This window comes from Polyergus mexicanus, unplaced genomic scaffold (assembly GCF_030449975.1).
Source record: "Polyergus mexicanus isolate NDT 795.1 unplaced genomic scaffold, iyPolMexi1.0 SCAF_21, whole genome shotgun sequence".
NCBI lineage: Eukaryota > Metazoa > Arthropoda > Insecta > Hymenoptera > Formicidae > Polyergus > Polyergus mexicanus.
In genome coordinates this window covers 1,639,552-1,667,499 of record NW_027223341.1, presented here as the reverse complement: position 1 = coordinate 1,667,499, position 27,948 = coordinate 1,639,552, and the positions used below count along the sequence as shown (strand labels likewise).

Here is a 27,948-nt window from a genome sequence, read left to right as displayed (position 1 = left end):
TTTTATAGGATATGTTAGGGATATTTTTCGTATGTTTCAAGGAACAAATTTTAAAATTTAAATATAAATTAAAATTATGTTTTGTTATTTACTGCCAATATTAAAAATCTATTAAAAATAGTTCACCGTTTTTTAATATTTGAGGCTTTCGTGCTGTACATGAATATTTTAGGTTTGGCTCCTGGGTTTGAGTTGTATAATATTTTCTAAACGATCCAATATCTGAATTCCCTATGTTGGGATTGCATCAGAAATTGAACTGATAGAAAATAATTACATTTGTAATTTCCTGTCAGTTGCTCTTTGCAAGCTTTATATAATTCTCATGACCAAATCTCAAATACGAGTTCGCGTGTCGCATAGCGGTAAACAAACGAACTAGCGGTTGAATACTATTGTTTGTAAAGTTTTTGGAATGTTGCGAACAGTAACATTTCTCATGAAATATTAAATAAATAATAATTTTGGATATATGAAAATGTGCGCATCAAATTCAATTATTAATATTAAACGAAATTAATGTTAACAATTAATTGCACATGTATATATCCTCTGGAAATCCAAAAGACATCCAATATAATGGACAGGGCAGATACATCCTACGGACATCCAGGGGTTATCCACTGGACATTTATAGGACATTAATACTTATTATAATACTTGAGATTTCTAAATTATATTAAATAGCCGACACAACTAAAAATAATTATGTATGCATATTAAACTTTTATAAATATATTTATAATAATATCTTAAAACATCCTACAAATGTCCTGAACCGTCCTGGACATATTCAGGATGATCCTGAGGATGTTTTGTGCTGTCTGGGATAATTTGTATAGTTAAGAATAAATCATTACCTTTAGGAGAAGCATAGAGATAGCATATTTCTCTTTGGTTTCTCGCTTCTTCAAGGTAACTTGGAAGTCACCGTAAAGCCGATGACAGTCTGTCACCTCCGACGGTGGAATGTACTCCGTACATTTTTCCACTCCGTTCTCGACGAGATCAGTCAACATGATGATTACCTTGCACTGCTGCTCCCAGATCATCCGCCAAAAGTCGGTAACGGTCGATTCTATTGGCGCTTGGCACGCGATATAATACTTTGTGGCGTTTTTAGGTCCCTGAAACACCGATATGCGTTTTTAATTCGCATTCTACACAAGTATCCTCAGATACTTTGTAATCTTGAAATGAACGCTGTTATTCGTTTTTACGCTATGCCTGGAAATAAGAAAGTGGATTCACTAATTTATGAATTTCAATTGTGTTTTAATTAATATTTAATTTTACTCGTGTCATTCACATATAAGATATATTACTATAAAATAACAAATTTATGCATAATAAATCTGAAAAAAATAAACAGTGCAATTAAACTTGCATTTTCTATCTTTATGTTCTAGATTGATATTTATTTGTTCATTAATTACTGTCACAATTAATTTAATCATATAATCCTCCTCCGCGTCTTAATTAATAATATTACATCTATAAGAGTGATTCTGTATCGCAGCATATATTGTTTCATTTTCCCTGGCATAATCTATCATAGCACATCTTTTACTTTCCATCTGTTTACGGATAATTGTCAACCTGCTCGTAACGTGTTTCATTTAGATGCACAATCGTATTTTGGGCAGAGGTATTATACGTAATCTTATTAAGTGTCGAGTAAAATTAATTGCACGTCAGACGGTATTCCATTTGACGCGCACGCTACGTAATTGCGTACTACACAATACACGTTACGTATACATATAAAGTGGAAACATTACGGATGCCGAGAATCGGTTATATCCGTGATATGAACCCATACAGCACTAAAGCTTGCAACAACATTGCTGCAACATTGCAATATCGCATATTGTAGTTTAATGTTGCAGAAATATTACGAAGACATTATTTTGCAATATAACTTTAGTAATGTTACAGCAACATTCCAAAAATATTCCAAAGAAAGTATTCGATAATCGCTAGTTCATTCGTTTACCGCTATGCGGCGCATATCTATTCCGCATTTAATTTTTAGTCACGATGATTATATTGTATAAAGTTTACAAAGAGCGACTAAAAGATTAAAGATATAATAACTATTTTTATTAGCTTAAATTGTATGATATAACCCCAACGCAAGGGGACTCAGACATTGGACTAAGAATTCTTTTAATAGTTTCCATTCTTATATAAAATCAAAAATTTGATAATAATTTTTTAACATGCAAAAAAGATACTTCAGATTTTAATAAATAAATTTTCAGATTATATGAAGACAAGAGAGATGTGAAAAAACTTGTATGCGTAAATCCACCACAATTTTTTTGCATATCTGAATATTTCGAATACAGAGATTGTGAATTTACAAAATTGCAAATTGAGTTTTTTCTTATTTCTATTAGATATTCTTTGTCACTGAAGGAAGTCGAATGTGTACCGAAAAATTTACAATTTATAATTTCGTTATTATTATAATACAGAAAATCTATATACACACTAAATCCTGATTCTTATATGCCTAATTTCTCATTATTTTTTTCATATGTTAAAGATATTATGTCGATAAATATACATAAAGCATTATTGCATATATATTATATTGCTATGTTGCTGCAATATTATATTGCAATATTTCTGTAGGCGGACATTTTACTGTTGCTGCAATATCATAACAACGTTGCTGCAACATTTCGTAATGTTTCTGCAATGTTGCAATCTTGCAGAAAAATGTTGCTACAATGTTGTTGCAATCTTGCGGTGCTGTATGGGAAGCAATCCCGAGCGGCCGATTCCGATAGACGCGTTTATCGATCAGTCGATTCGTTCCTGATGGGAAGTGTCGTCGAGTTCCATGAGCGAAAAAGAGCTTAATATCGCGTACGCAATACAAACGAGCTTACTGTAGCTTTAGAACGTCGGAAGTTCTAAAAGACAATATGACATTTTATATATATTTTGTATAATTTTTAAATTTTTATCTTTTGATTTTCCGTATTTTTGAAAATGAAAAACTTATCTCTGAATTAAATCAAAGTTAAACAGTTGCTTCATTATTTATGCAACGAATAAAATTCCGAAAACTGTTTTCTTCTTTTCAATTACTGCTATTATTATAGATTGCCGCTGTCCAAGCATCATTTTATGCCTTATTATGCGATTTTATGAATTATATAATCGTAATTTTTTTTTTCCATAAACTAATGAAAACTTCGAAATAAAGACACAGTATTATTAAAAAAAAAATAATAATAATAATAAAAAACAAAGACACTTGAAAAAAGAGTAGTTTTTTTAGTAAGATTATATAATTTAAAAGTATTTAAAAAAATTTTTTATTTTTAGGCATTAATATAAGTTATTTAAAATTGTCCTAAAGTTTTTTTTAGCCATATTAATATTTAAGTCCACTTTAAATGAACCATAACTCGCAATAAAAAATTAAAATATAAAATTTCGTTTAATATTCTGTCGCAATCTATATATAGCGTCACTGTCTTTTATTTTTTTTATATATAGTATACAATATATATATTATATATTTTCATTGATATATTATTTTTCATGATAAAAAAAGAAAGAAATGAATAAATGTGTTAAAAAGTGTCATTCTTATTTTTCGATTCTTGCAGTCTATTTCTAAATATGAGTGCGATCTTTTCGCTCTTTAGAGATTTCTGATTTTTTTTGTAAATGCACGCATGTATTCCCGGACGAATACATTCTCCGTAATGTATGCAAACGATTAACCTTTGCACCTCTTTGACCCCGTTTTGTGAAACTGTGCGCGATTAAAAGGCGAACTAGTTATTTTGCGAACAATTCCTGACGCTTCCGCATCTGGACTCCCAGTAGCTTACACGCGATACAATGCACTTGCTTTCCCGGCGCGACAACATTACACAACATTCCTTTCCCACGCGCTGCGAAAAACGCTTTGCTAGTTTTTAACACATTAGCATTCACCGTAACGCGGCTGACATAATCCGATCTCGCGTATGAATGCCATTATCCTAACGACATCAAAATAAATACGTATAAAGTTCTCTTTTGATCCGCGTATTAAAACGTGTTTTATCTCCCGTTTGCTACATTGTTTAAAAGATTAACTCACGTTACGTGAAAATATCATAGCTATGTAAAATGTTTAACGATAGCATAATCGCGCGTCCAGTTGCAAAAGTTTTTTTTTTTTTTATGAACTGCATAACAAATGAAATATCCGAGTTGAAATTTTGCTTCTATTTTTAGCCGTCATTCTTTCGTGTTTATGGATTCTAACGGATTTCTATAGGTCTAATTTATATAAGAATTAAAAGCTTCTATTTTTTTTTACATCTCAAATATAGGTAGTAAACCAACAGTTTTCCATTTAGAGATTTCAAAGAAGAGCTTTTGATAAAAAAAATTATCGATTAATTTCAAAAGAAAGTGATCTGAGATTGTTGTTAGTCCTTACGCTAGTATAGGTAAGGACACACACTGTATAGTGGCGCCATCTGTACTGTATGGATCGGAAGGATTATCGATAGCGAACAAAGAGATCCATAATGGCGACTTGTGATCAAAGACGTTAACACGTATTAATTGTAGTGAGAAAAAACCAAAGGAATTCAAGCATTAAATAAGCTTCTCTCAGTATAAAAACGTGTATATTTATACACTGTTCCACCGTGTTCACCTCTCCGAACTTCCACCACCAGAAACGGCCCCAACAATTGTTTAAAGTTTAAAGGATCAAAATAAATGTCGAATTGAAAATTGAGAGTGAAAAATAAGAGAAAAATGTTGACTGGGGCATTCTCGAAATCAGTTTCAACCAAGAGATCTTACCCTCACGTAACTGGCGTTGATGTACTCAGTCGAGACATCATTGTTCAGCTTCTGTAACTGCACCCTCGTCTCCGGAAGTGGTATTACGTTCGCATATCTATTTTTCACTTCCGCTCCCGGGGGCAACTCGTCTATCTTTCCTGAAACTTGGGGTATACCCGTGAACTCTTCGTTGATTGCATTAACGTCGTTACAGAAAGATGAAAGCCCGGCGAAATTCAGGGGATGGGAGGGAATGGCGCTCTGAAATAAAAAAATATCTTTCGTAGAGACTTTGCTCGCATGGTAGAAAGGAACGTTACCTCGCTTTCTTTGATCAAGCGCTACAAGGGAAGATGGTTCGATATATCGATCGTGAAAAAAAATATTTAGAACTAAAATTTAATTGAATGGCAAAGTACATACGATATCGGAAATTATGAGGCAACTTTAGTAGATTGTAATAAATCTACGTTTAAAAATTCCACAATCAGAATAAATTATATTTTACATATTAATAATCATATATATATGTCATATAATATATTATATTTTAAGCATTAATAATCCTATAATATACGTCACATAATTCTTATAATATTAAAAAATATCAATAAAAATCATAAATATTTTCGAGAGACAAATTATTTAATTTCTTGCATAATTAAAAGACAAATATGATTATTATTACTACAAATGCCGATAAATTAATGTTTTCAAGATAATAATTTATCGATGCATCTAATTTTATGATATATAAATGTGTAAAAGAGATCTAGCTGTCTCTGTTGAAGACAGAGTTTCAAATCTGTTAACATAATTTATGCAGAATTTATGCAGAATCTATTATAAATTTAATAATGTTGGCAGAAATCTAAATCAATCAGTCAATGTCTTGGCAATGGAAAACTAATGACAGCTTAATAACAGAAACTATATAGCTAAATTTGTTTTATAATGTACTGATTAAATCTATAGGCAAACTATTTATACACTTCTATCATATAGCTATTTAAATATGAGCGATATATTATTCCTTAGCAATTATTTTACCTGAACGTGTTCTATATAGATTTATACTTTCGTAACACGTACTAACTATAAGAAAGAAAATTAATAAAAAATATGTAATTATGTATTAAAAAATCATCCGCTTAAAAATATATATATTATTATTATATTGTATTAAAGTGACAAAATATTCTCCATCAATTCTTTCATTGTTATCGTAACAGTCTACATTTTCCTAATTACATAAAAATAAATATCTTTAAATCAGGGTTGGGAAGTAACGCGTTACTTGTAACGCCGTTACCGTTACAGTTACTTTTTTTCGGTAACTGTAACGGTAATGGCGTTACAAATTTTATTTGTAACGGAAAAAGTAAGTATAGTTTGTTACATTTTTCGGTAACGAATAACGAATTTAACAGTTACTTTTATCGTTACTTTTTTCAAATTTTTTGATTTATTTAAGATATTATTCTTGCTATTGTGCGTGATAAAATTTTTATCTTAACCGTAAAGCCGTAAGCAAATCGACCAATTAGCATTCTTATTATGTTGTAATCTCATTTACTACCAATTCTAAGTACCTTGCAACGAAAATTAGAAAATCTCAATAAATCTGACCTTATAGATTGCCATTCATTAGTTGAAGCTATTCAGCAAGGTTTAAATAAAAGGTAACTTATTAATTTGATTAATACATATGTTATTTAATTTTAAATAAGGATTTAATTGAAAAATATTATTTTATTTTAAACTATTGATTCAAAAGTATTAATTTCAATAAAACAAACAATGTCGCTTAATTTACTATATTTGATTTTAGATTTCTTACAATATTTGAAACAAAAGAATTAATAATAGCAGCATGTTTACATCCAAAATTTAAGTTAAACTGGTTAACCGGAGAAAAAAGAAAACGTGCTGAAAATTACTTGGAGGATTTATTGGGAATCCGATCAACTGAAAATTCTTCAAAAGCTGGAAAATCTGACGATCACGATGATTTTTTCATTTTTGAGCAAAAAACGGTACAAAATGAATCTGAACAAGAAGAATTGCAACGATTTTTAAAATCAAATAATTGTAATATAGAAATGTTAAACGACTATCCAAAACTTAAAAAACTTTTTATTAAATATAATACAGCTCTACCAAGCAGTGCATCTGTAGAAAGAATGTTTAGCATCGGTGGCTCTGTATTAACACCACAAAGAGGGCATTTAAATGATGATACTATGGAGCAATAAATTTTATTAAAAATTAATAAAGAATTTCGATAAAATTTAATCATTTATTTTGTAATAAACCTTGAATGAAATCTTGCTTACAATTTTTTAAAAGCTTTTCTTATGCAAAATAATTTATTAGTTTGTATTGTAAAAAAGTAACGGAAATTGTAACGACTCGTTACTTTTTAGTAACTGTAACGGTAACGAGTTACTTTTTAAAATTGGTAACGAGTAACGGTAACGAGTTACTTTTTCGAAAAAATAACGGTAACGGTAACGAGTTACTTTTATAAAGTAACTTTCCCAACCCTGCTTTAAATATAATTTCTCTTTAGAAAAATATCTCTGACAAACTTTACAGCATATTGCAATCAATAGACAAAGTTTAAATGTTATTATGAATTAATCCTTTCTCAAACTCACCGAATCTTCGAAGGTCGGATTGCCGTAGCTTCTCTTGGAGGCTCTCACCGCACCTTTGCGCCTTACGCTATTGTACGCCGAAACGCTATCGAGGCTGTATGCATCTAAGGATACCGGTCGGCACCGTTCTCCGTAGTTGAACCTTGTTTGCCTCTTTCTCATTATAAACTAGAAATGATTACAGCTAAGATTAACGATCGTTGTACTGAAGCTAAACGAATGCTTGAAGCCCATCTAGCAGTTTTACTATGTTCGCAACTTCGTACTTTTGCCCTAACCTATCTACGAATACTCACAATGTCTCGAAATGCGATGGCGGTTAACTTAGTGGCCATACACTGAACCGAAAACTGTAGTTCGCGTCAGCATGCAAAATATATTTATACAAAGGATAAAGGTGTGTCGGGAATTGTTATTAATCCTCGATTTTAATGAATATATTTATAAGATATACTGCCTTTATCTTTTTTACCCTAATCTGTAATCTATACTTGTTTTTCTAATAGTCAATCTCTGGCAAACGATGATAAAAGAATCAATCATTCGACGTAAGTAGTTTTGCATATATATATTTTTTTTTTATTTATTTATATAAAAAGAAATAATGGGATTTATGCGCTATACATAGATATTATTATGCATAGATAAATGCAAATCATAATGTCGATGATGTATCAAGTATAATTGTAATTTATGCGTTTCTTCTCGTTACAATTGAGAACAATGGCACAGTTTTATTGTCAATTACATCATATTTGAAAAGAAAATGGTAGAAATCTGACGACGGTCAGCAAAATGGAGTAACGAGTTCGTGAATTACGTGGCAGATGGGCTATTTCAACATCGTCATTCGCATGCACAGCAAACGTAAGAAACGACATGAAGTAACGCTGATGAAGCGTGAAACGCCGATTGCTGGCCAATCTAATCAACCATTCAAGGCTGGGTAAGCACATGCGCGAACAATATTTTATTTCTTTTCTCTGGGAAGAGGACGTGTCAGCCAATCTTTTTTATCATTAATTACGTGTTATCACAATGTCACAAATATATTTTATGCTTCACGGTAATCCCTCTATACGATCGCGCATTCAACGAATTTCCTTCTAATAAATCGCATCAATTACGATATTCTCTGTTGTTATTGGCTATCATTATTTTATTTTATTTTTAATATTTATTTCTAATATTTTATATGATACCGCGTTAATATTTGCAGATATATTAGGTGTACAAATAAGTTTCCGCCGTTTGACAAAAGTTGGCGCCACCAGTAAGTTATGATTAAAATTGTCAGATGTAAAACGTCCTTATCGTAAGATTGGACATCAGTCAATGACATAACCTTAAAATATTAGTGATTTTTTATCAGTATAATATATTCTTTTGTGTGCGAAAATGTCGAGTTTTGAGCCGAATAAGCGTCATTTGCGGGAACTTTTGATTTACTTCTTCAATTTGAAGAAATCTGCAGCCGAGGCGTATCGATTGCTTGTAGAAGCATATGATGAGGCTGCCTTAAGTGAGAGAAGTTGTCGTGAGTGGTTTCAAAAGTTTAAGAACGGTGAATTTGACATCGAAGACAAAGAACGTAGCGGAAGGCCGAAAGTGTATGAAGACGCGGAATTGGAAGCATTATCGGATCAAGATTCATGCCAAACGCAAGAAGAACTTGCACTCACATTGGGAGTGACTCAAAACATTAAGTTCCGTTCTTTCACAATAAATGCCCAATTTTTGATAAAAAACGGCGGAAACTTATTTGTACACCTAATAATTTTGTAAAACATATGATCTCCTGCATATTCTTTGTCATCGGTGTGAACAAATATTTTTGACGCTTAATTACTATACTTTAACAAAGTTGGCTGATCGATTCGTTACGAAAGATTGCTTTTTCCAACAACGAGAATACAGTTTCGAAAATGAGACGATACCGTTAGATTTCCTGGAATAATAATTTTCTTTCTCTTCTTTATTAATCGATTCGTTAAGTTTCGTTGGTTTAGACTTCGCTCGATGCTCTACAATTATATTACACGTTCATTAAAATTTATTGTTGAACGCTGCGCTGTATTAATATTACCGATGAAAATGCTGCGCGAAGCATTTGATCTCGCGATAACGTTATCACAGAAATAATAATAAAAAATATTGCAGCATTAAAGTGCAAAAAAATGTAGGAATAAAGTATATTATATAACACGAACAAGAATTATTGCAAACGTTATTTTTCGCGATTAATTTTTGGAATTTTTCACGATTTTGCTAATATTTAAAGATCCGTAAAGTTCTCCCTCCGTTATAATGCTTACGTAAACAAAATATCAATTACAGAAATAGAATCTATACATAAGTTTCTTAATTTCTTGCGAAACGATTACCTCGCATTCGACATAAGTTGTGTGTATATATATGCATGCGTTATTATAAGCGTGATTAAAAAAGAAGAAAAGAATTATATAAGCCGCAATTATTTCATAGAAGTAAAAAAAAAAAAGATCTCTCGTGAAAAACATTATGCATGCATTTGCGTATACTATCGCGTTATCCGCGCGACGAAGAAGAGAATATTGTCTTTCACCTCTTAAGTGACAACACACACATAGACGTATTATCATGAATTATTACGTACGTTGAAAGAAAATTATGGACAGACGAATGGAAGGACGGAGACATCGACATGTAACACCTCGCTAATGGAGATTTATCGCCATGCAAGCGCGACACAGCAGACTACGTCAATGAGCATAGATTTTCGCGGACCTGCGCAGCTGTATCTTTGAAACATTAGTATTTCGATCCTTCGGTGACAAACATGCTACGTGACGCATAAACACGGCATAAAAAAAAAAAGACACGCATGCATTCACATCCAGAATTCTAAGATGAGACAGAGAAAGTCACCTATATATGAACGACCGAAGCTTTTGAGATTTCTCTCGCAATTATGTCTCGTAGAAGTGTCAATCAAGAATTCGATCAGTCTTATCTACGTTACGTGCAAATCGTGATTTCTAAAGTATGAAATATCTTTTATTTCGCGTGAAAGATAATCATTCGATGTCACATCAATAGGATAGAAACGTCAATCAATATATTCGTCATAAGTCAAATACAATACCGTAGACATCTCTATTTTGAAAGCTGTTGAAAATAAATGAGTGACATGCTTACCAAGAGTCCGGCTAGAAGCAGGAGGCAAATGAAGGCAACAGAAGAGACCACGACGACAGCTATTGCGTTTCCGGAATCCGTTTCCGGTACCAGAAGAAACTTGTGTATCTGAAAAGGATCAACAACCTGAGGAAATTTAATAAAGAAGCTGCATCGATTATATTGTTGTCTCTGACCGAGTGTGATTTCAATAACTTTCATATCGATCAATTATGATATAACAGAGAAGGAGCACTTCGTAGAGAAACATCTTTAACGATAACCGAGAATTCTCGGCTAATCAATGGAAATGTTAAATTTTAACGAGACGTATCGAAACACGAGGGTTATAATAGATTTTCGCTGATATTCGGCAGGATCCAGCATACAATTACTAGGGTTGGGAAGTAACGCGTTACTTGTAACGCCGTTACCGTTACAGTTACTTTTTTTCGGTAACTGTAACGGTAATGGCGTTACAAATTTTATTTGTAACGGAAAAAGTAACTTCGTTACATTTTTCGGTAACGAGTAACGAATTTAACAGTTACTTTTATCGTTACTTTTTTCAAATTTTTTGATTTATTTAAGATATTATTCTTGCTATTGTGCGTGATAAAATTTTTATCTTAACCGTAAAGCCGTAAGCAAATCGACCAATTAGCATTCTTATTATGTTGTAAAAATGCTTGAATGTGATTGATCAACTTATGGCTCTTGCAGACCAGTGCGATGACGCGACGCGCGATATCCAATGAGAGCTTTATCTTTTCGGAAAAGCAGAGCTCTCATTTACTACCAGTTCTAAGTACCATGCAACGAAAATTAGAAAATCTCAATAAATCTGACCTTATAGATTGCCATTCATTAGTTGAAGCTATTCAGCAAGGTTTAAATAAAAGGTAACTTATTAATTTGATTAATACATATGTTATTTAATTTTAAATAAGGATTTAATTGAAAAATATTATTTTATTTTAAACTATTGATTCAAAAGTATTAATTTCAATAAAACAAACAATATCGCTTAATTTACTATATTTGATTTTAAATTTCTTACAATATTTGAAACAAAAGAATTAATAATAGCAGCATGTTTACATCCAAAATTTAAGTTAAACTGGTTAACCGGAGAAAAAAGAAAACGTGCTGAAAATTACTTGGAGGATTTATTGGGAATCCGATCAACTGAAAATTCTTCAAAAGCTGGAAAATCTGACGATCACGATGATTTTTTCATTTTTGAGCAAAAAACGGTGCAAAATGAATCTGAACAAGAAGAATTGCAACGGTTTTTAAAATCAAATAATTGTAATATAGAAATGTTAAACGACTATCCAAAACTTAAAAAACTTTTTATTAAATATAATACAGCTCTACCAAGCAGTGCATCTGTAGAAAGAATGTTTAGCATCGGTGGCTCTGTATTAACACCACAAAGAGGGCATTTAAATGATGATACTATGGAGCAACAAATTTTATTAAAAATTAATAAAGAATTTCGATAAAATTTAATCATTTATTTTGTAATAAACCTTGAATGAAATCTTGCTTACAATTTTTTAAAAGTTTTTCTTATGCAAAATAATTTATTAGTTTGTATTGTAAAAAAGTAACGGAAATTGTAACGACTCGTTACTTTTTAGTAACTGTAACGGTAACGAGTTACTTTTTAAAATTAGTAACGAGTAACGATAACGAGTTACTTTTTAGAAAAAATAACGGTAACGGTAACGAGTTACTTTTATAAAGTAACTTTCCCAACCCTGACAATTACTGCGTATATTCTAATCCGCGACCGATCTCCTCCGCCGTTTTCAACTTACTCTCACTGGGAAGTTGGGAGACACCTTGTATAAACTTGGTAGAATCTTCGTCATAGCGGCGTCGAATTTACGGTCCTCATCAACGACGTAAACCAGAATCGAAGTTAGAGAACCGTCCATAGGTGTCGGAGACGAATTTGCCGGCTCGCGACAAGGGTTCTTATGAATGATGATTTGCTTCGGCAATACAAGTCTGCAGGACAAAGTATCGCATAGCGTATAACGAGCGCGAAACATGTTGGTTGAATTTATTTTTTTTTTTTTTAACTAAATATATTTCATCTAAAATTTTCGAATGTTTATATAAACGAAATAAGATTCTTTATTGCTGCAGAAAATGTCATTTTATGTTAAAATAAATTTTTCCATATTCTCTATAAATTTCGAATATAAATGTGTAATTTTAAATATTCAATTTATCATTGTTTTAATTTACATTTATAAAAAATAATATTGCTGTTATAATAAATAAAAATTATGTATCTAAGCAAAAAAGATTTATGTCTAACAGATAACGGTATTTAAATTATTCATCGCATCAACATTGGATTCAAATATCTAAATATGCGAAAAAGTTTTAATAATAAAGTTCTAATTATATTGTCAAAATATAAAATTAAATGTGATACAGATTAAAATATTTTCAATAATTAAAACATCTCTTAATTCGTAAGTATATATTTAATTAAACGATATAAATAACATCTAGTGAAGAAAAGAAAATTCGCGATGCGAAATACTTACTTATCCATGCCATTTGTGAGAATATCCGCGAGCGCCTTTCTTAAGTCCTGCAGCCGAGGACAGACCTCGTGCAAAGTACCATCGATGATAATTTTAAGCATCGTGATCTCATCCGACGATAGAATTTGGATATTTTCCGTTGTCTCTTCGTCAGGCAGTTCCGTGAAACTAGGTGTACTCCAGAGAATTCTCGTTTCCACGGTACTTGTGGCGAACGGAACTGAAGGGCTCTTCGTGGCGTTCGTTGTGACGCCTGAATCCGGTGTAAGTTCTATCGCGCCTGGGGCGAACGTCTCGGTGACGTTCGCGTTGAAACTTGAGTCTTTAGAAGGATCCTCTGAAGAATCCTCGGTAACATCGGAGGCTCCTGCGGTATCAGCGCCTGCGGTGGCGTTCATGAGATCGATAACAGTAACTTCGGAGTACTTGATGAACTCCGTGCGATTGCTTTGGTCCTCAGAAGTGGTCTGAGTAACTGGAAGAGGATCTCTGGCTTCGGCAGTTTCGTTGTTGCGCTGGACGATCGATATCTGATCCGTCGTTGACGAACTGTCTTCGGTAGTCATCGGGAGTTCGGTGAACTCCTCAGATTTCGTCACGGTGATCGCCTCGTCCGTTGAATTATTGGATAAATCTCGTATTGTCGCGATATTCAAAGGCATTGTCTGTTCCTCGAAGGTTCGCCCTTCTGTTTCTCCGGTCGCGTTATTCGCTGAAAAAACTGCCTCCGTAAGACTAATAAATTCAAATTCGACGGACGTAGTTGTCGGAATTCGCGACTCGTCAGGATTTAACGTAGTAGATGGAGATTCGGTGATTCGATTAACGTTCGAGGAAGACTGCGGAGGAAGTAAGGTGACATTCGTCTTCGTTGTCGATTCCGTGAAATTTTGGGAAATCGTCGCGATGGCTGCTGTGCTAATCTCCATTGCTGACGTCATTGAAGTTGTGGACTTGTTCGCTTCCGTCGCCACGTCTTTATCTAAAGGAACCATTGTGGATTCGGTAACGACGAGAGTTGATCGTATCATCATAGCTTCTTCCGGTTCCATCTGAATATCCGTATTCAGAGGAATTGTCCTTGATGTATTCGGCATTTTCGTGGAACGCAATGATGATTCCGTCGTTTCGCTGGAATATGATTTCACTTCCTTGCCGTCCAAAGTCAAGCTAACTTCCGTTATTCCGTTGCCGGTCACATCGTAACCCTCGTCTTTAATTGCACTCACTTTCTCTGCCTCTTTTGCACCTGACACGTCATTGTCGTTTGATTCCGAGCCTCTCACCTTCACCGCCTCACTTACGCTGTTGTTAAATTTCTCCGGAAAAGTTTCGTTCGTTGGTCCAACAACGGCTGAAACAATCGGGATCACCGTCACCGGTATCAAAGAGGAGAGGGTTTCCGTCGTGAAATTTGCGGATTTGTTAATACTATTCTTATCCAGTTTCTGCTGTTGAATGCTGTTTTCAATCACTACCGAAGGTTCCGTGACGACAAACTTCTTCTCGGATTCTCCTCTTCCAATCGTGTTTTCATAAGCTGATGTTTCTTCGGTAACGCCTTCAGTTTCCAATTTCGAACTGTCCTCTGTTGTCATCTGTAACGATTCTCCGCTGGTTTTCAGGTAAGGATAAGGTTTCTGATCTATTCTTTCCGTGCTGGAAATGTTACGCAAACTCGGAATGACCAATGATGCTTCGATTCTTCCGTCAATTTTTATCGAAGCTGTAGATTTTACTTCGATGCTCGGGAATTCGTTAACTTTGGAAAAACCGATAGTTCGGCCTTGCGGAACAGGACTAGGAGTGGTTTCATCGATAAATAAAGTCTGCTCTTTAAGTCGGATGCTCCGAGTCGTTGTTTCGGGCAATTTTGCCTGATTCTTAGGTTTCCCTATTAATTTCCTTTCTTCCGTATCATCTGTACTCTCAATGGTCGTATTGATAGCAGAAGAGTTAGTTAGTTCGTGGCGGTTTTCATTTCCAGCGCCAGTTTCTTCTTTCCTCTTGATGTAAACGGCTTCTTCCTGATTGTTCAATTTATTAAAGTGTGAATCGTTTTTTGCGGTATTGTTCGTAGATACGATCCTCAATGTCGATTGTTGACTCACATTCTTAATGACTTCTACCTCTTCTTTCGGATCATTTTTCCCGTACAATTCACTAGCGTCAATGGAGTTGTTGCCCGAGCTAGCTTTGGGATTCTTCTCCGATGAAGTTCTGTAAACATGATCGTTGTTTACGTACGTATCGTGAATTAGCGAAATGGTTTCTTCGTGTCCCTTTTCATCAATTTTTTCCAGATCAAGCGCTTCGGACGCCGTTGTCCCTAAATCATTCGCATTTATTTTGGATCTTGAAGAACTTTCGCGCTGAATACCGCGCACCGTAGTCAATTCTCGATCATGACTCTCTAATTCCTGATCCTCTATCTTCAAATCAGCCGAGATTATATCTTTGTTCTTTTTCGATTCACTTTTCGAAACAATCTCCTTGTCAGACTTTATAATTTTGTCCTTCTTTTCGTCGGATTTGATATCTTCGATTACCGATTTCGAATACATCGAGGAGAGATCTCCTTCGATAGATTTAACAGTCGTTATTTCTTGTTTACTTACAGTTACATTTCTTTTGTCTTCGTACTTGGCAGAGGATTGCCCTTCTACGTGTTTAAATGCTGATGTTTTCGTAAGATTCGCATTTAATTTCTCCTCGACAATTTTTCCTTCCGTACTTGGAGAGATGGTTGTATCGGATATTCCTTCATAGTTGGAAAATTCTTGAAGTGTGACGTTCCCAGAGTTCTTCTTACTATCCTGCTTCGAGTCGTTGAAAGCCAGCTTCGTCGTCGTTACAGTCAGTTCGTTCGTGCTAGACAGTCTGAGAGCATCTTCGGAGATGACCTTCGTGCTGGTGCTTTTCCCGGAGCTCTCAGCAGCGATTTCTTCATATCTTGGCTTTCTGTTCCCATCTGATAACGACAAACCCTCGGATTTGTCGTTCAATTTTGTCGAATTCGCATGTGTCGTGTCGCTTGCGTTACGCAACACATTGCTTCCTTCTACATCCTTACTCGCGTTGTTACCGTTGACACTGTCATGCGATCCATCTTCATCATTATGAATTGTTCGATTCGCCAAATCAATATTACGTCCATCATTTTCCGCGACTGATTGATTCTGATAGATTGAAGAGGTCCTTGTTAAGATTGTCGTGGCTTTTTGGGGAGTCGATGCTTTTTGGAAATCAGATTTCTCTGACGTTACAGTGGATGATACTTCCGTAACCTCCGCGACCGCATTGCCAAAGAGCAGCAGAAATGTTCCTGAAGATATGTAGTTTAGTTTTAATTTTAGAATTATATTTCGTTTCGTTTTATTTTCCCAATATAATGATTACTTTATATTTGTAATAGTTTTTTCTTCCGATTGTATGCATTATATTAATCGTTTATTTTACCTTTTTACCTTTACCATCATTATTTAGGTAATTTATATTATAATCTTGCAAAACACATTTATACTTTCAAGATACAAGCGGGAAAATTTCCATTAACAAGTTGCCTCCGACTCGCCTCTATTTTCCTTGCCTGAATTTTTTAATAATACATTTGACAAAATGGTTGTTTATGGTAATGACCGCCGTAATAAGCGCGATCGAAAACAGAAGTCAATCACAACGACAACTGGTTTCGTCCGGCGAGATGCAAATAAAAATGTAACAAGCGTAGATGAGGCGTTTAATGAATCTAAAAACTGGTTATCCGTGGAATTGCTGACAGGTTCTTTCATAGCTATTTACGCGAATCTCTACGATACAGTTCTATGGAAAATTGAAAGCTTGCGCGACAAGCATGCATTTGAATATTAAATAGATCTCGGAATTATGCAGGTTTTGATTGTGTATTCACGTGTCTCGCTGATGTTACTTTAATATAATCTGCACAAAATGGTGCACAGTGGAATCTAGGGATTATTGGCCAATAAGAACTCAGAAGTTTAGGATCTGTCAGGGACTTTTCGCCGATTGAAATAATTTAGTAGTTTTATTAAGAATAAAAACATTTATTTCAAGATATTAGCTATAAATCTTCTTTTCTTTCTCGCTCTAGAATTGTTTGGCTTATCGTGGTATATGAGAACTGACAATTAAGTTCCTAGAAAATATTTATTACAATTATAGAACACACTTATTCGTTATCTAATACACGGTCCCCTTTAAAATAGTCTCTTTCTAAAGCAATGCACTTGATTCAAAAAAATCAAGGAGGAGGTTTCTTCCTCAGATCGGACCTTGACTTTTTTCTATTTCCCAAAATCAAAAAAGACATGAAGGACCGTCATTGGGGGTCACGAGCAGAGGTGGAATGGATGACGCGTGCTCTAAATAGCCTCATAGAGGATAATTTTGAAAATTGCTTCTTGCAAAAACTCGCATTGTTTGATATTTAAAATTGTTTTTCAATTCTTTACATTCTGTTATATATCGCAGAAAAATTATATCGAAGAAACGAAAATATGTAATAAAGTTAAAATAAAAAATTAATTAATTACGAAATTATTTGCTTAGCATAAACCTTTCAATAATAAATGCTTCCTAACTCTTCTATTTTACACTCGCAACATTTTTAACAACATAATTACTGAGAATTTTCGCATTGTTGTCTATATAATTACAACGAATCTTGCTCAATGATATATCTAAGTGAAAAGTTAGAAAGCTAAACTAGTTCTAATAGTCTATAAAGTGACATTTGTGTGTACGATAACATCTTCATTATTACAATGCAATACAATATTTAAAAAGAATAAGATACATAAGTCCTTCACTCAGACAGTTGTCAAATACTTAAGTATTTGCATTTAATTACTTCGAAACGTCATTAAAATAATTACTCGTATCATTATTCATTGCATCACCAGTTGCTAAGACGTGCTTATCTTACAACAATTTTAGCTAATTAACTAACTTTTATGAAGTTTCTATCATCATCAAACTTTAATTCATTGACTAAAATTCACGAAGATTCTTTTAAACACGCATCGATACTTTTTGTATAAATAAATATATGTGAAGGATTTAATCTGTATCTATGGAGGGGGAGGATGTTTATTTTAAATTTCTTCCTAGACTATACAATATTACAGTCTAGCCGATGTATGTATCTGAAGGATTAAATGTAGATTAGAACGTGTTTATCGGCGATATTCGCGAAAGGGGGACGTACCGATGGATTGTGCGATAGCACAAGGTAGGATGGAGAAGATTTTGTTGTTAAGCTGCGAGTTACAGTTAACTTGCAAGTGGGCGCTGCGCTAAAGCTAACTGTACCTGGTGCAGTCACCTCGATTGGCAGGCTTTACATCACGAGTTCACAATGCAACAGGATGCAAGCGAGAGATGCTCGCCCATTCTCTTCGACGACGGCAATGTCGCCGCCGCGCGCCCGCACAATACGACGTGAAATAAAAAATTGCGTGCCTAATCCGCTTAGATGCAGATCCGCGCCGTGACCTTTTTTTTTTTCCGGGGTAACGAGCGTTACTCCGGGTGCGACCTGTATTTCTCTGGCGTATATCGTAAAAAATAAAGAAGAAGATTTAATAGCGTCTTTTGACGACGACTAAAACTCACCTATGCATCCTAATATAAGGATAGACGTTCTTCCGCTAGTCATTTCTGTCCGTTAGATCTCCTCGCTCGTTCTGCAACAAATATTATTTTACATTGTATTTGTGTATTACTCGTTCCATGTATGTAGAAACATATATTACGGACATGCAACTGTCAAATACTATTACTTCCATGATGTAAATCGTAATAAGTGTGTATAAGAATAAACTAGCATAAACAAAATTTTTAAAAATTTTTCTACGTTTATGCAGAATGGGCCCAAACGTTCCGATTTTGTAGGAAATTTAATTCTGAACAAAAAGTTTCGTATAAATATGGATCGAAAAATGCTTCTTTAAAAAGTTAGCGCCCAAAAACATCTGCAATCTGCGATTATTTTACACGTTTTTACAAACGTCAGGGAAACCATGCGTTTTTTAACAAAAAGCACCGAGATTATTTCAAAACCCATGAAACGTACCACGATCATTTTCATCTCATTTGAAAGATAATTTAATTCTCTACAACTTTTGTTTGGGTATTTTAAGCCGTATATTGTAATAATATTTTTCGGCAGCTAAAAATATATTTGCTTTTTATATTTATATATAATATTTATAAAAAATCGTTTTATTAAAATATAAAATTATGAAATACACATGCAAGTTCATAGTAATGATACATAGTAAAAACAAAATTATAATAAAAATAGGATTATTTTTAATATTTTATCTTGTGAAATGTGGAATATTAGCAGTATCAGTATGTGCATAACGTATGCGCTGCTGATTAAAATTCAAAAGAAAGATGTCGATCAAGGGCTTGGAAATGAATACAACTCGCTATATAATCAGGCGCAATTTTCAACATTGTGTGGATGACCTCGTTTATGAGTTTGTTTACTTTTGGGAGTATAACATAAAACTCCAAACCGCAATGCAGCGTGCAAGTTTATTAAAAGTTTTCATCCCGCAACGATGTTGTACGAAGATACAGTATTTCGGTCAAGGATACACATCCCTCAATATTCTTTTTAAAATTCTTTTTCAAATTCGCGTTAAAATAATTTAATATGTTCAAATTCAATTTCGTAGTAGAAATTGAAAAATAAATTTCTATACAATATATACATATATATATATATATATTATATAATATTAATTATATAATATTAATTATATAATATTAATTATAATATTAATAATATTAATAATATTAATTATATAATATTTATATAATATAAATACATAGCACATTTATCGACAAAATTTCACAAAAACAGAATTTGGATGTTTAATCGAGAATGTAAAATAAATAAAAGTTATACTAATTGTCAAGCTCAAAAATCGAAATTATCCAATTTTCATAATATATAGGTTGAGATACATTCCGCTATTCAGCGCCTCGTTTGCTGCACGAACGTGCTCGTGCAGATATTGAACACATATCTGAATTTAATTGTAGAAAGTAATCGTAGAAAGTACAATATTATGTATCTTCTCTGTATAAAAGGTACTTCCAATTATAATTACTGAAAAATTAATTTTATCATATATTTTTGAATTAATCGTACAAATCTATTTTAATTATGTTAGTGTCATAAAGAAGTCGATCAGTTATTCATATAATAAAATCATTAATAATCGAGAAAGTCAAAGAAAGAAATACCGTAATTGAAATATATTTGAAACCTCGATTACCTTTCTTTCTCAAATATAATTTAAATATTCAAGTATCTGACAAAAATATTTCATGTAAAATTCTTTTTTTCTTCCATTTACAATTCATCATAAAATTATAATTAAAAATAAATATAATAAATCATAAAATCATAATTAAAAATATTATATCGTACAAATCTATTTTAATTATGTTAGAGTTATAAAGAAGTCGATCAGTTATTCATATAATAAAATCATTAATAATCGAGAAAGTCAAAGAAAGAAATACCGTAATTGAAATAAATATATTTGAAACCTCGATTACCTTTTTTTCTCAATTATAATTTAAATATTCAAGTATCTGACAAAAATATTTCATGTAAAATTCTTTTTTTCTTCCATTTACAATTCATCATAAAATCATAATTAAAAAGAAATATAATAAATCATAAGATCATAATTAAAAATATTATATTATGTTAATGGAAATCTTTCTCTATACGTAATGTATATAAAAATTTTATTTCTACTTATTTCTTACTATGAATCATGTAAGCTACCTAATCATTATTTCATCCAACGAGCCAAATTACTCTAATAAACTAAGCTATATCTTTGCCTCATGAAACCACATTCCATTTTATCGCTCTTGTTTCAAGGTACGTCGTGGCGAGAGCTTGTACCGTATTTCCTTATTAATTCAAGAGCGAAGCACCCGGGAGAGCGTGTCCGAAGCGTCCATTAAATCTCATAGGTAGCTTTGTGGCGTCTGTGTCGAGAATGATTCACAAAAGAGACGCATCATGAAACGGCGCCGACAATCAAAAATCGTAACATTGCATGAATGAAGACGTAATGTGTGCGAGTCTCTTTCCTGACAAAATCTGTCTACTCGCGCAATTAAAGGCGCGTGCGATTAATTAGCAGGGTTGGGAAAAATACTTTATAAAAGTAACTCGTTACCGTTACAGTTACTAAAAAGTAACGAGTCGTTACAGTTTCCGTTACTTTTTTACAATACAAACTAATAAATTATTTTGCATAAGAAAAACTTTTAAAAAATTGTAAGCAAGATTTCATTCAAGGTTTATTACAAAATAAATGATTAAATTTTATCGAAATTCTTTATTAATTTTTAATAAAATTTGTTGCTCCATAGTATCATCATTTAAATGCCCTCTTTGTGGTGTTAATACAGAGCCACCGATGCTAAACATTCTTTCTACAGATGCACTGCTTGGTATTATATTTAATAAAAAGTTTTTTAAGTTTTGGATAGTCGTTTAACATTTCTATATTACAATTATTTGATTTTAAAAATCGTTGCAATTCTTCTTGTTCAGATTCATTTTGCACCGTTTTTTGCTCAAAAATGAAAAAATCATCGTGATCGTCAGATTTTCCAGCTTTTGGAGAATTTTCAGTTGATCGGATTCCCAATAAATCCTCCAAGTAATTTTCAGCACGTTTTCTTTTTTCTCCGATTAACCAGTTTAACTTAAATTTTTGATGTAAACATGTTGCTATTATTAATTCTTTTGTTTCAAATATTGTAAGAAATCTAAAATCAAATATAGTAAATTAAGCGACATTGTTTGTTTTATTGAAATTAATACTTTTGAATCAATAGTTTAAAATAAAATAATATTTTTCAATTAAATCCTTATTTAAAATTAAATAACATATGTATTAATCAAATTAATAAGTTACTTTTTATTTAAACCTTGCTGAATAGCTTCAACTAATGAATGGCAATCTATAAGGTCAGATTTATTGAGATTTTCTAATTTTCGTTGCAAGGTACTTAGAACTGGTAGTAAATGAGATTACAACATAATAAGAATGCTAATTGGTCGATTTGCTTACGGCTTTACGGTTAAGATAAAAATTTTATCACGCACAATAGCAAGAATAATATCTTAAATAAAACAAAAAATTTAAAAAAAGTAACGATAAAAGTAACTGTTAAATTCGTTACTCGTTACCGAAAAATGTAACGAAGTTACTTTTTCTGTTACAAATAAAATTTGTAACGCCATTACCGTTACAGTTACCGAAAAAAAGTGACTGTAACGGTAACGGCGTTACAAGTAACGCGTTACTTCCCAACCCTGTTAATTAGTATATCGCAACTTAGGCGTTTCGAGTAAATACATGTCTCAATTAATTATACCGTATACGCACATTGTATGAGAAAATAGCTGCAAGATATGCGTCAGAGCACATTCCTAGCTAAAGCGGACGAGCTAAACGCGTACAATAATTACACTTCGATCGATTTAAGGGAAATTTAAATGCCTTTATTATGTAGATCACCTTACGTATCTTGAATGAACCATGATGTTTATTTCGAATGATTTCTTCAATCTTACAATTCTTTCTTCTGTAGTTGCTTTTATAAAAAAAAAAAAAATCGCAGTTTAACAGAAAAATTTTCTTGTCCCTGATAAAAACATTGTATATAACTAAATATATAGACTAGCATAAATTAGTTTAAGGACGAAATACAAATGTAAAAGAAAATAAATGAGATTGAAATTTTCTAGAGAACTAACAGAAACCGCCGTCGTGTACGTCTCTCAAAGGAAATTATATTGCGCGGAAAAATTGCGGCAAAAAAAAAGAACCATGTCGTTTTTATGCTGGATGAGAAGAAAAGAAATCAAGATTTCACATTTTATATTTTATGATATAATATGAAGTATACATATCTCCTATAAAGAACACGTAAGCGCGCGTTGCGAAGGATAAATCTTTATGCGCGTGAGAGATGAAGTTAATAGAAAGAATTTTGAAATTTTTTTTGCGTAATTAATTAACGCATGAAAGGATCACATCATCAAATGCGAACGACGTCAAAGTACCATATGTACTTTGCATTCCTAGTCATGCAAACGCGACATATACGTGTACGTATGAGATATTCATATGTTAAAGTTACATCGATGTAGCCTGCTGGGATCATCCAGGGCTGAACGGTACCAAAGGAGGTCGACCTCAAGGCTCGTCAATTAGATTAGTACAAGTTAAGCTGTCGCCCCGAGGAACACGTAGTCCACGTAGTTCCTCGTGTAACGATTTCGTGCATAATCATTCGAATTCGATCTCTTCGTGCAGGGCAAATAGAGGTATCGACTTTGTCGAGTGCTGATTCTGGATCAGTTTGTCTAGAACTTTGGATGCCAATTACTAAATTCAAATAATTTTTTAAACTTCAAATAGCACTGTAAATATTACAATAACAATTATATTTTTTATCAATTGCATTACGATAAATGCTGTCACTGTTTTGGCTTATGTTGCTGCTAAATTAGTCCGTATGCGTACAATGCATGCACGGTTCAATAGCAGCCACTGGGCAAAAAGAGGGAATACATAAAGAACGCATTTTTCAACAACGATCTTGCATCCTTTGTCTCCGTTGATTGAAGCACTTTTCCATTTTCCGTCGCAAAAAAATCTTTTCTCGCCCCAAATTAGGCCAAGCCATTCGCGTTTCGGAGAAACGTAAAACGTATCGGGAGATAGTAGAAAGTTTGTTATAGTTCTTTTAAATGACGAGCTCTGTGTAAATTACGACAGCGGTTATTCCCCGTGTCGCGCAAAAAGCATCCATTGAAATATTCCTTCAAATTGAATAAATCTATTAGATAGATAACGATGAATAATTTGTTTTTAACTTTCAAATTGTAATTTTATATTTTTTTGTATATTCATAAAATATCAAAGAGACGAAAAAAAATATACTTGTTCCGATAATTTCTTCCATATAATTAACAATTTTTACTTATTATCATATTTATCTATTTATCATATTCCTTAATTTTGAAGATAGAAATTTAATTATTAAAAAACACGCAAAGCGCAGAATTTGATATGCGATATATATATATATATATCGCCATAATGGGCCACCCAGTATATATATATATATATATATATATATATATATATATATACTGGATGGCCCATTTTAATCCATCCAGTTTCAATATCTCAAAAACCAAGCCCGGAAGAGAAAAATGTTTCAAACAAAAGTTGTGTGGCTTCAAGGGGGCCATAAGATGGTGACGATGATTTGACCTTGGAAAATCATTTGAAGGTCATGTGAAGGTCAACTTTAAAATCTTAAATGAAAACCCCCATTTTTTATTTAGTATTCTTATAGCTGACATCTAGAGCTTTCCAAAACACTATAATAAAGTATTTTTTCATTAAGTACTTTTTGAGTTATTTTATATTTTAATCTGACATATTTTGATATAAAAAATAGAATATTTCGTAAAATATTCAGTTTTCAATAATCTTACCGTAATACTACGAGAGAGGAACATAGCCTAAAATGATAAAATGTTTAAACAAATTAGCAAAAAAGTTGAAGAAATACAGTGACATATGTTATAAAAGTTATTCAAGTAAGTAATTCTAAATATATCAAATTTAAAATGCATTCTTTTAAATTATTCAAACAATAAAGACAAATGGTTCAAACAAATCAGCGACAAGGTTGAAAAAAAATTGAAGCGTTTTGCGATGGGTTAAGTTGTATAAAATTTTTTTAACCTTATTGCTGATTTATTTGAACCATTTATTGTTGAAATAATTTAACACAACGCAATTCTACATATTTGATGCCATATTTAGAATTATTTACCCGAATAATTCTCAAAACATATGTCACTGTACGGCGTTTCTTCAATTCTTTTGCTAATTTATTTAAACATTTTATTATTTAAGCAAATAATTTTGCAAATCTGACTTTACATTCGTAATCAGCAATTTAAAAAACACCTTATGCATTTTTGTTGTACTTATTGATGATAGGAGGGTGAAAATTGAAGGGATATTAACTGTCCGTAAAAAAAATCATTTTTATAGGCCATTAAAAATGAAAAGACATAGGTGAAATATTTTTTGTAGTTTTATATTTGTGCCGAATTTGAGAGAAATCGGAGCGTATCACTTAAATAGGTTTACTTATAAGTACTTAGACATTGCGCACTAAGAGAGACTGATACGACTCGGATACATATTCCTTTTCTCTTTCTCACAATTTTTTTACGACGAGAGCAATTTGTCGTGCTTCTAATATGTTTATTTTTCTCACAATGAAAAAGTTGTGTTAGAGGTCGTTCTTCTCTCTCTCTCTCTCTCTCTCTTCTCTTCTCTTTGTGCTGTTTTACCTCGGTCTCTGAGAAAAAATCATCAGTCTCAAGCATGGCAGGTAAGCGATGCGTGACCACCTGTTCCTTCTTCTTGGTGCTTCATTGTCGACCGCGGTTGTTTGCTTCGTGATGTTTCACCGGATACGACGCGCGGCTGTATGCTCCACTAACTTCAACGTCCGTCGCGATTCTTTCGTGTTTTGCGATCGCGAAGCGGGTGCTAGGGCGAAGGAAAACCAGTTTCGTCAAACGGTGCTAGCGATTTTCTATTTCGTATTGCAACTAATATTTGCGAGAGAGACGGCGTAAGATGAAGAGATGCCCGGATGTCTCGAGAGAAGAACGCGTAACAATTGTTTCTCTATTCTTGTTTTAAAATTTTTTTTAAGTATAAGTGTCTTTAAAAATAAGCCAATATATGTAAATAATTAATTATTTCAATTCCGCATAAAAGAATTATTTGGAAAAATAGTTTCGCATATTTCTATCTCAATCGATCTATTGTATTTATGTATTTTAACGAGCGATACGAAATACGAAGTGAATCAGAACGAATAGTGAATCGTTCATGAAGCTTTATTAATCTTAATTTCAATCGATTCACCGTGTATAATCTCGAAATAGGAGAAATCTCGGGGGGAAATATTTCTCGCGTAAATCAATTATTGAAAAAAGATTAATAAAAACGCACGGCTCGGAAAATCAAGTGCTCGAGTGCCAATACATAAATTCATTGAATATAATTACACTCCATTATTAAACGAAACGAGTCATGTATCGATTGATATGATATCGAGCAAGATCGATGCAAAATCGATCTCATAACGGCGATGCGCTACGCATTGCGTTCATAAAATAAAAGCACGTGGCGCGCGCGTGGGAATGGTCTGCGTGTGTTGTCAATTGAATTCTCAACAACGGGATGCAACATCGCGAATGTCAACCGATGACAGAACGACACTCGGATATCGATTCATTCGTTCACGGCCGGCGTCTATTGTTCGTCGTTGCATTTGCGCTGTCAGTCGCGACGAATTTACATTGATGAGTAATTTACGCAGAGCATTTTTACGGATATGGCTACGCGGAAACGTCGCGGTGCAAATTAATCTGCAAACGCATTTTCAAATTGTAGATCATTATGCGAGCAAAAAAAAAAAAATTGAACGTAGGTTGCAATAATGAATGGTACATTTCAAGGATAACTAGTTTGTACATCTAACAGGTTTGTATATTAATTTTTAATTTTTGTGTCAGATAATTGTTCAACGAACGTATTATTTTCGTTCAGGAAGATCTTTAAACTTGTAAGACGAATTTAATCCGCACGACATTATTTAAATAATAACGATTGGCAATATGAAGGAGAGGAAATAATTATCTTTATACTCTTATAAGAGAGATTTGTGTAAAAATTATTTTTACACGCTTCTAAATTTTTTTAATTATTTTTAATTACTTTCCGTTTTGCAAAAAAAGATACTTTAAAGAAATTTTATTTTAAGAATGTATAAAACAACTTTTGTCATATTATTTATATTTTCCAAATTTTTTATCGTGTTCTTTTTTTAAATGTATCAAGTTTATAGGAGCGGAAAAAACTTTCATTAAAACATCAAAAGAATTCTTTTCTTTTGTGTAGGCAATAACGAATGTTTTCTATTGATCGTACTCTAGGCAAGAAAATGGCAATCGTGCTATTTTCTGGTTTGTTTGGCAACATCAGCAGGGGAACACATTGCGTCACTCTCTAAAATCTTGTAATGATTTATTTTTCTCTCTCTCTCTCTCTCTTTATTGACTGATTGTCGAAAAAGCGCACTCATCCACTTTCGCATTTACTCGACCGACGTGTTTCCGTTCGATCGCTAAATCCACTTTAACTAGCTGGCTGCTCCGAAAGTTCTCGGTCGAGTGTCGCGTTTAAATAGGTGCTCTCCCATACAGCACCGCAAGATTGCAACAACATTGCAGCAACATTTTTCTGCAAGATTGCAACATTGCAGAAACATTACGAAATGTTGCTGCAACGTTGTTATAATATTGCAGCAACAGTAAAATGTCCGCCTACAGAAATATTGCAATATAATATTGCAGCAACATAGCAATATAATATATATGCAATAATGCTTTACGTATATTTATCGACATAATATCTTTAGCATATGAAAAAAATAATAAGAAATTAGGCATATAAGAATCAGGATTTAGTGTGTATATAGATTTTCTGTATTATAATAATAACGAAATTATAAATTGCAAATTTTTCGGTACACATTCGACTTCCTTCAGTGACAAAGAATATCTAAGA

At 32.9% G+C, this 27,948-nt stretch overlaps 1 protein-coding gene across 1 annotated transcript in view; it reads right to left on the bottom strand.

Annotated features, from left to right (window-relative positions):
* LOC138942115 (uncharacterized) overlaps positions 1–27,948 on the bottom strand; it is a 58,150-nt gene that overhangs the window by 3,919 nt on the left and 26,283 nt on the right. Inside the window, exons 2-8 of the mRNA XM_070312153.1 lie at positions 18,833–18,903; positions 13,199–16,523; positions 12,455–12,647; positions 10,650–10,757; positions 7,473–7,640; positions 4,831–5,073; positions 861–1,127 (exon numbers count right to left, since the gene is read on the bottom strand). Of these exons, the coding sequence (XP_070168254.1) occupies positions 861–1,127; positions 4,831–5,073; positions 7,473–7,640; positions 10,650–10,757; positions 12,455–12,647; positions 13,199–16,523; positions 18,833–18,875 (4,347 nt within the window). The 5' untranslated portion in view covers positions 18,876–18,903. The remainder of the gene's footprint in view (positions 1–860; positions 1,128–4,830; positions 5,074–7,472; positions 7,641–10,649; positions 10,758–12,454; positions 12,648–13,198; positions 16,524–18,832; positions 18,904–27,948) is intronic.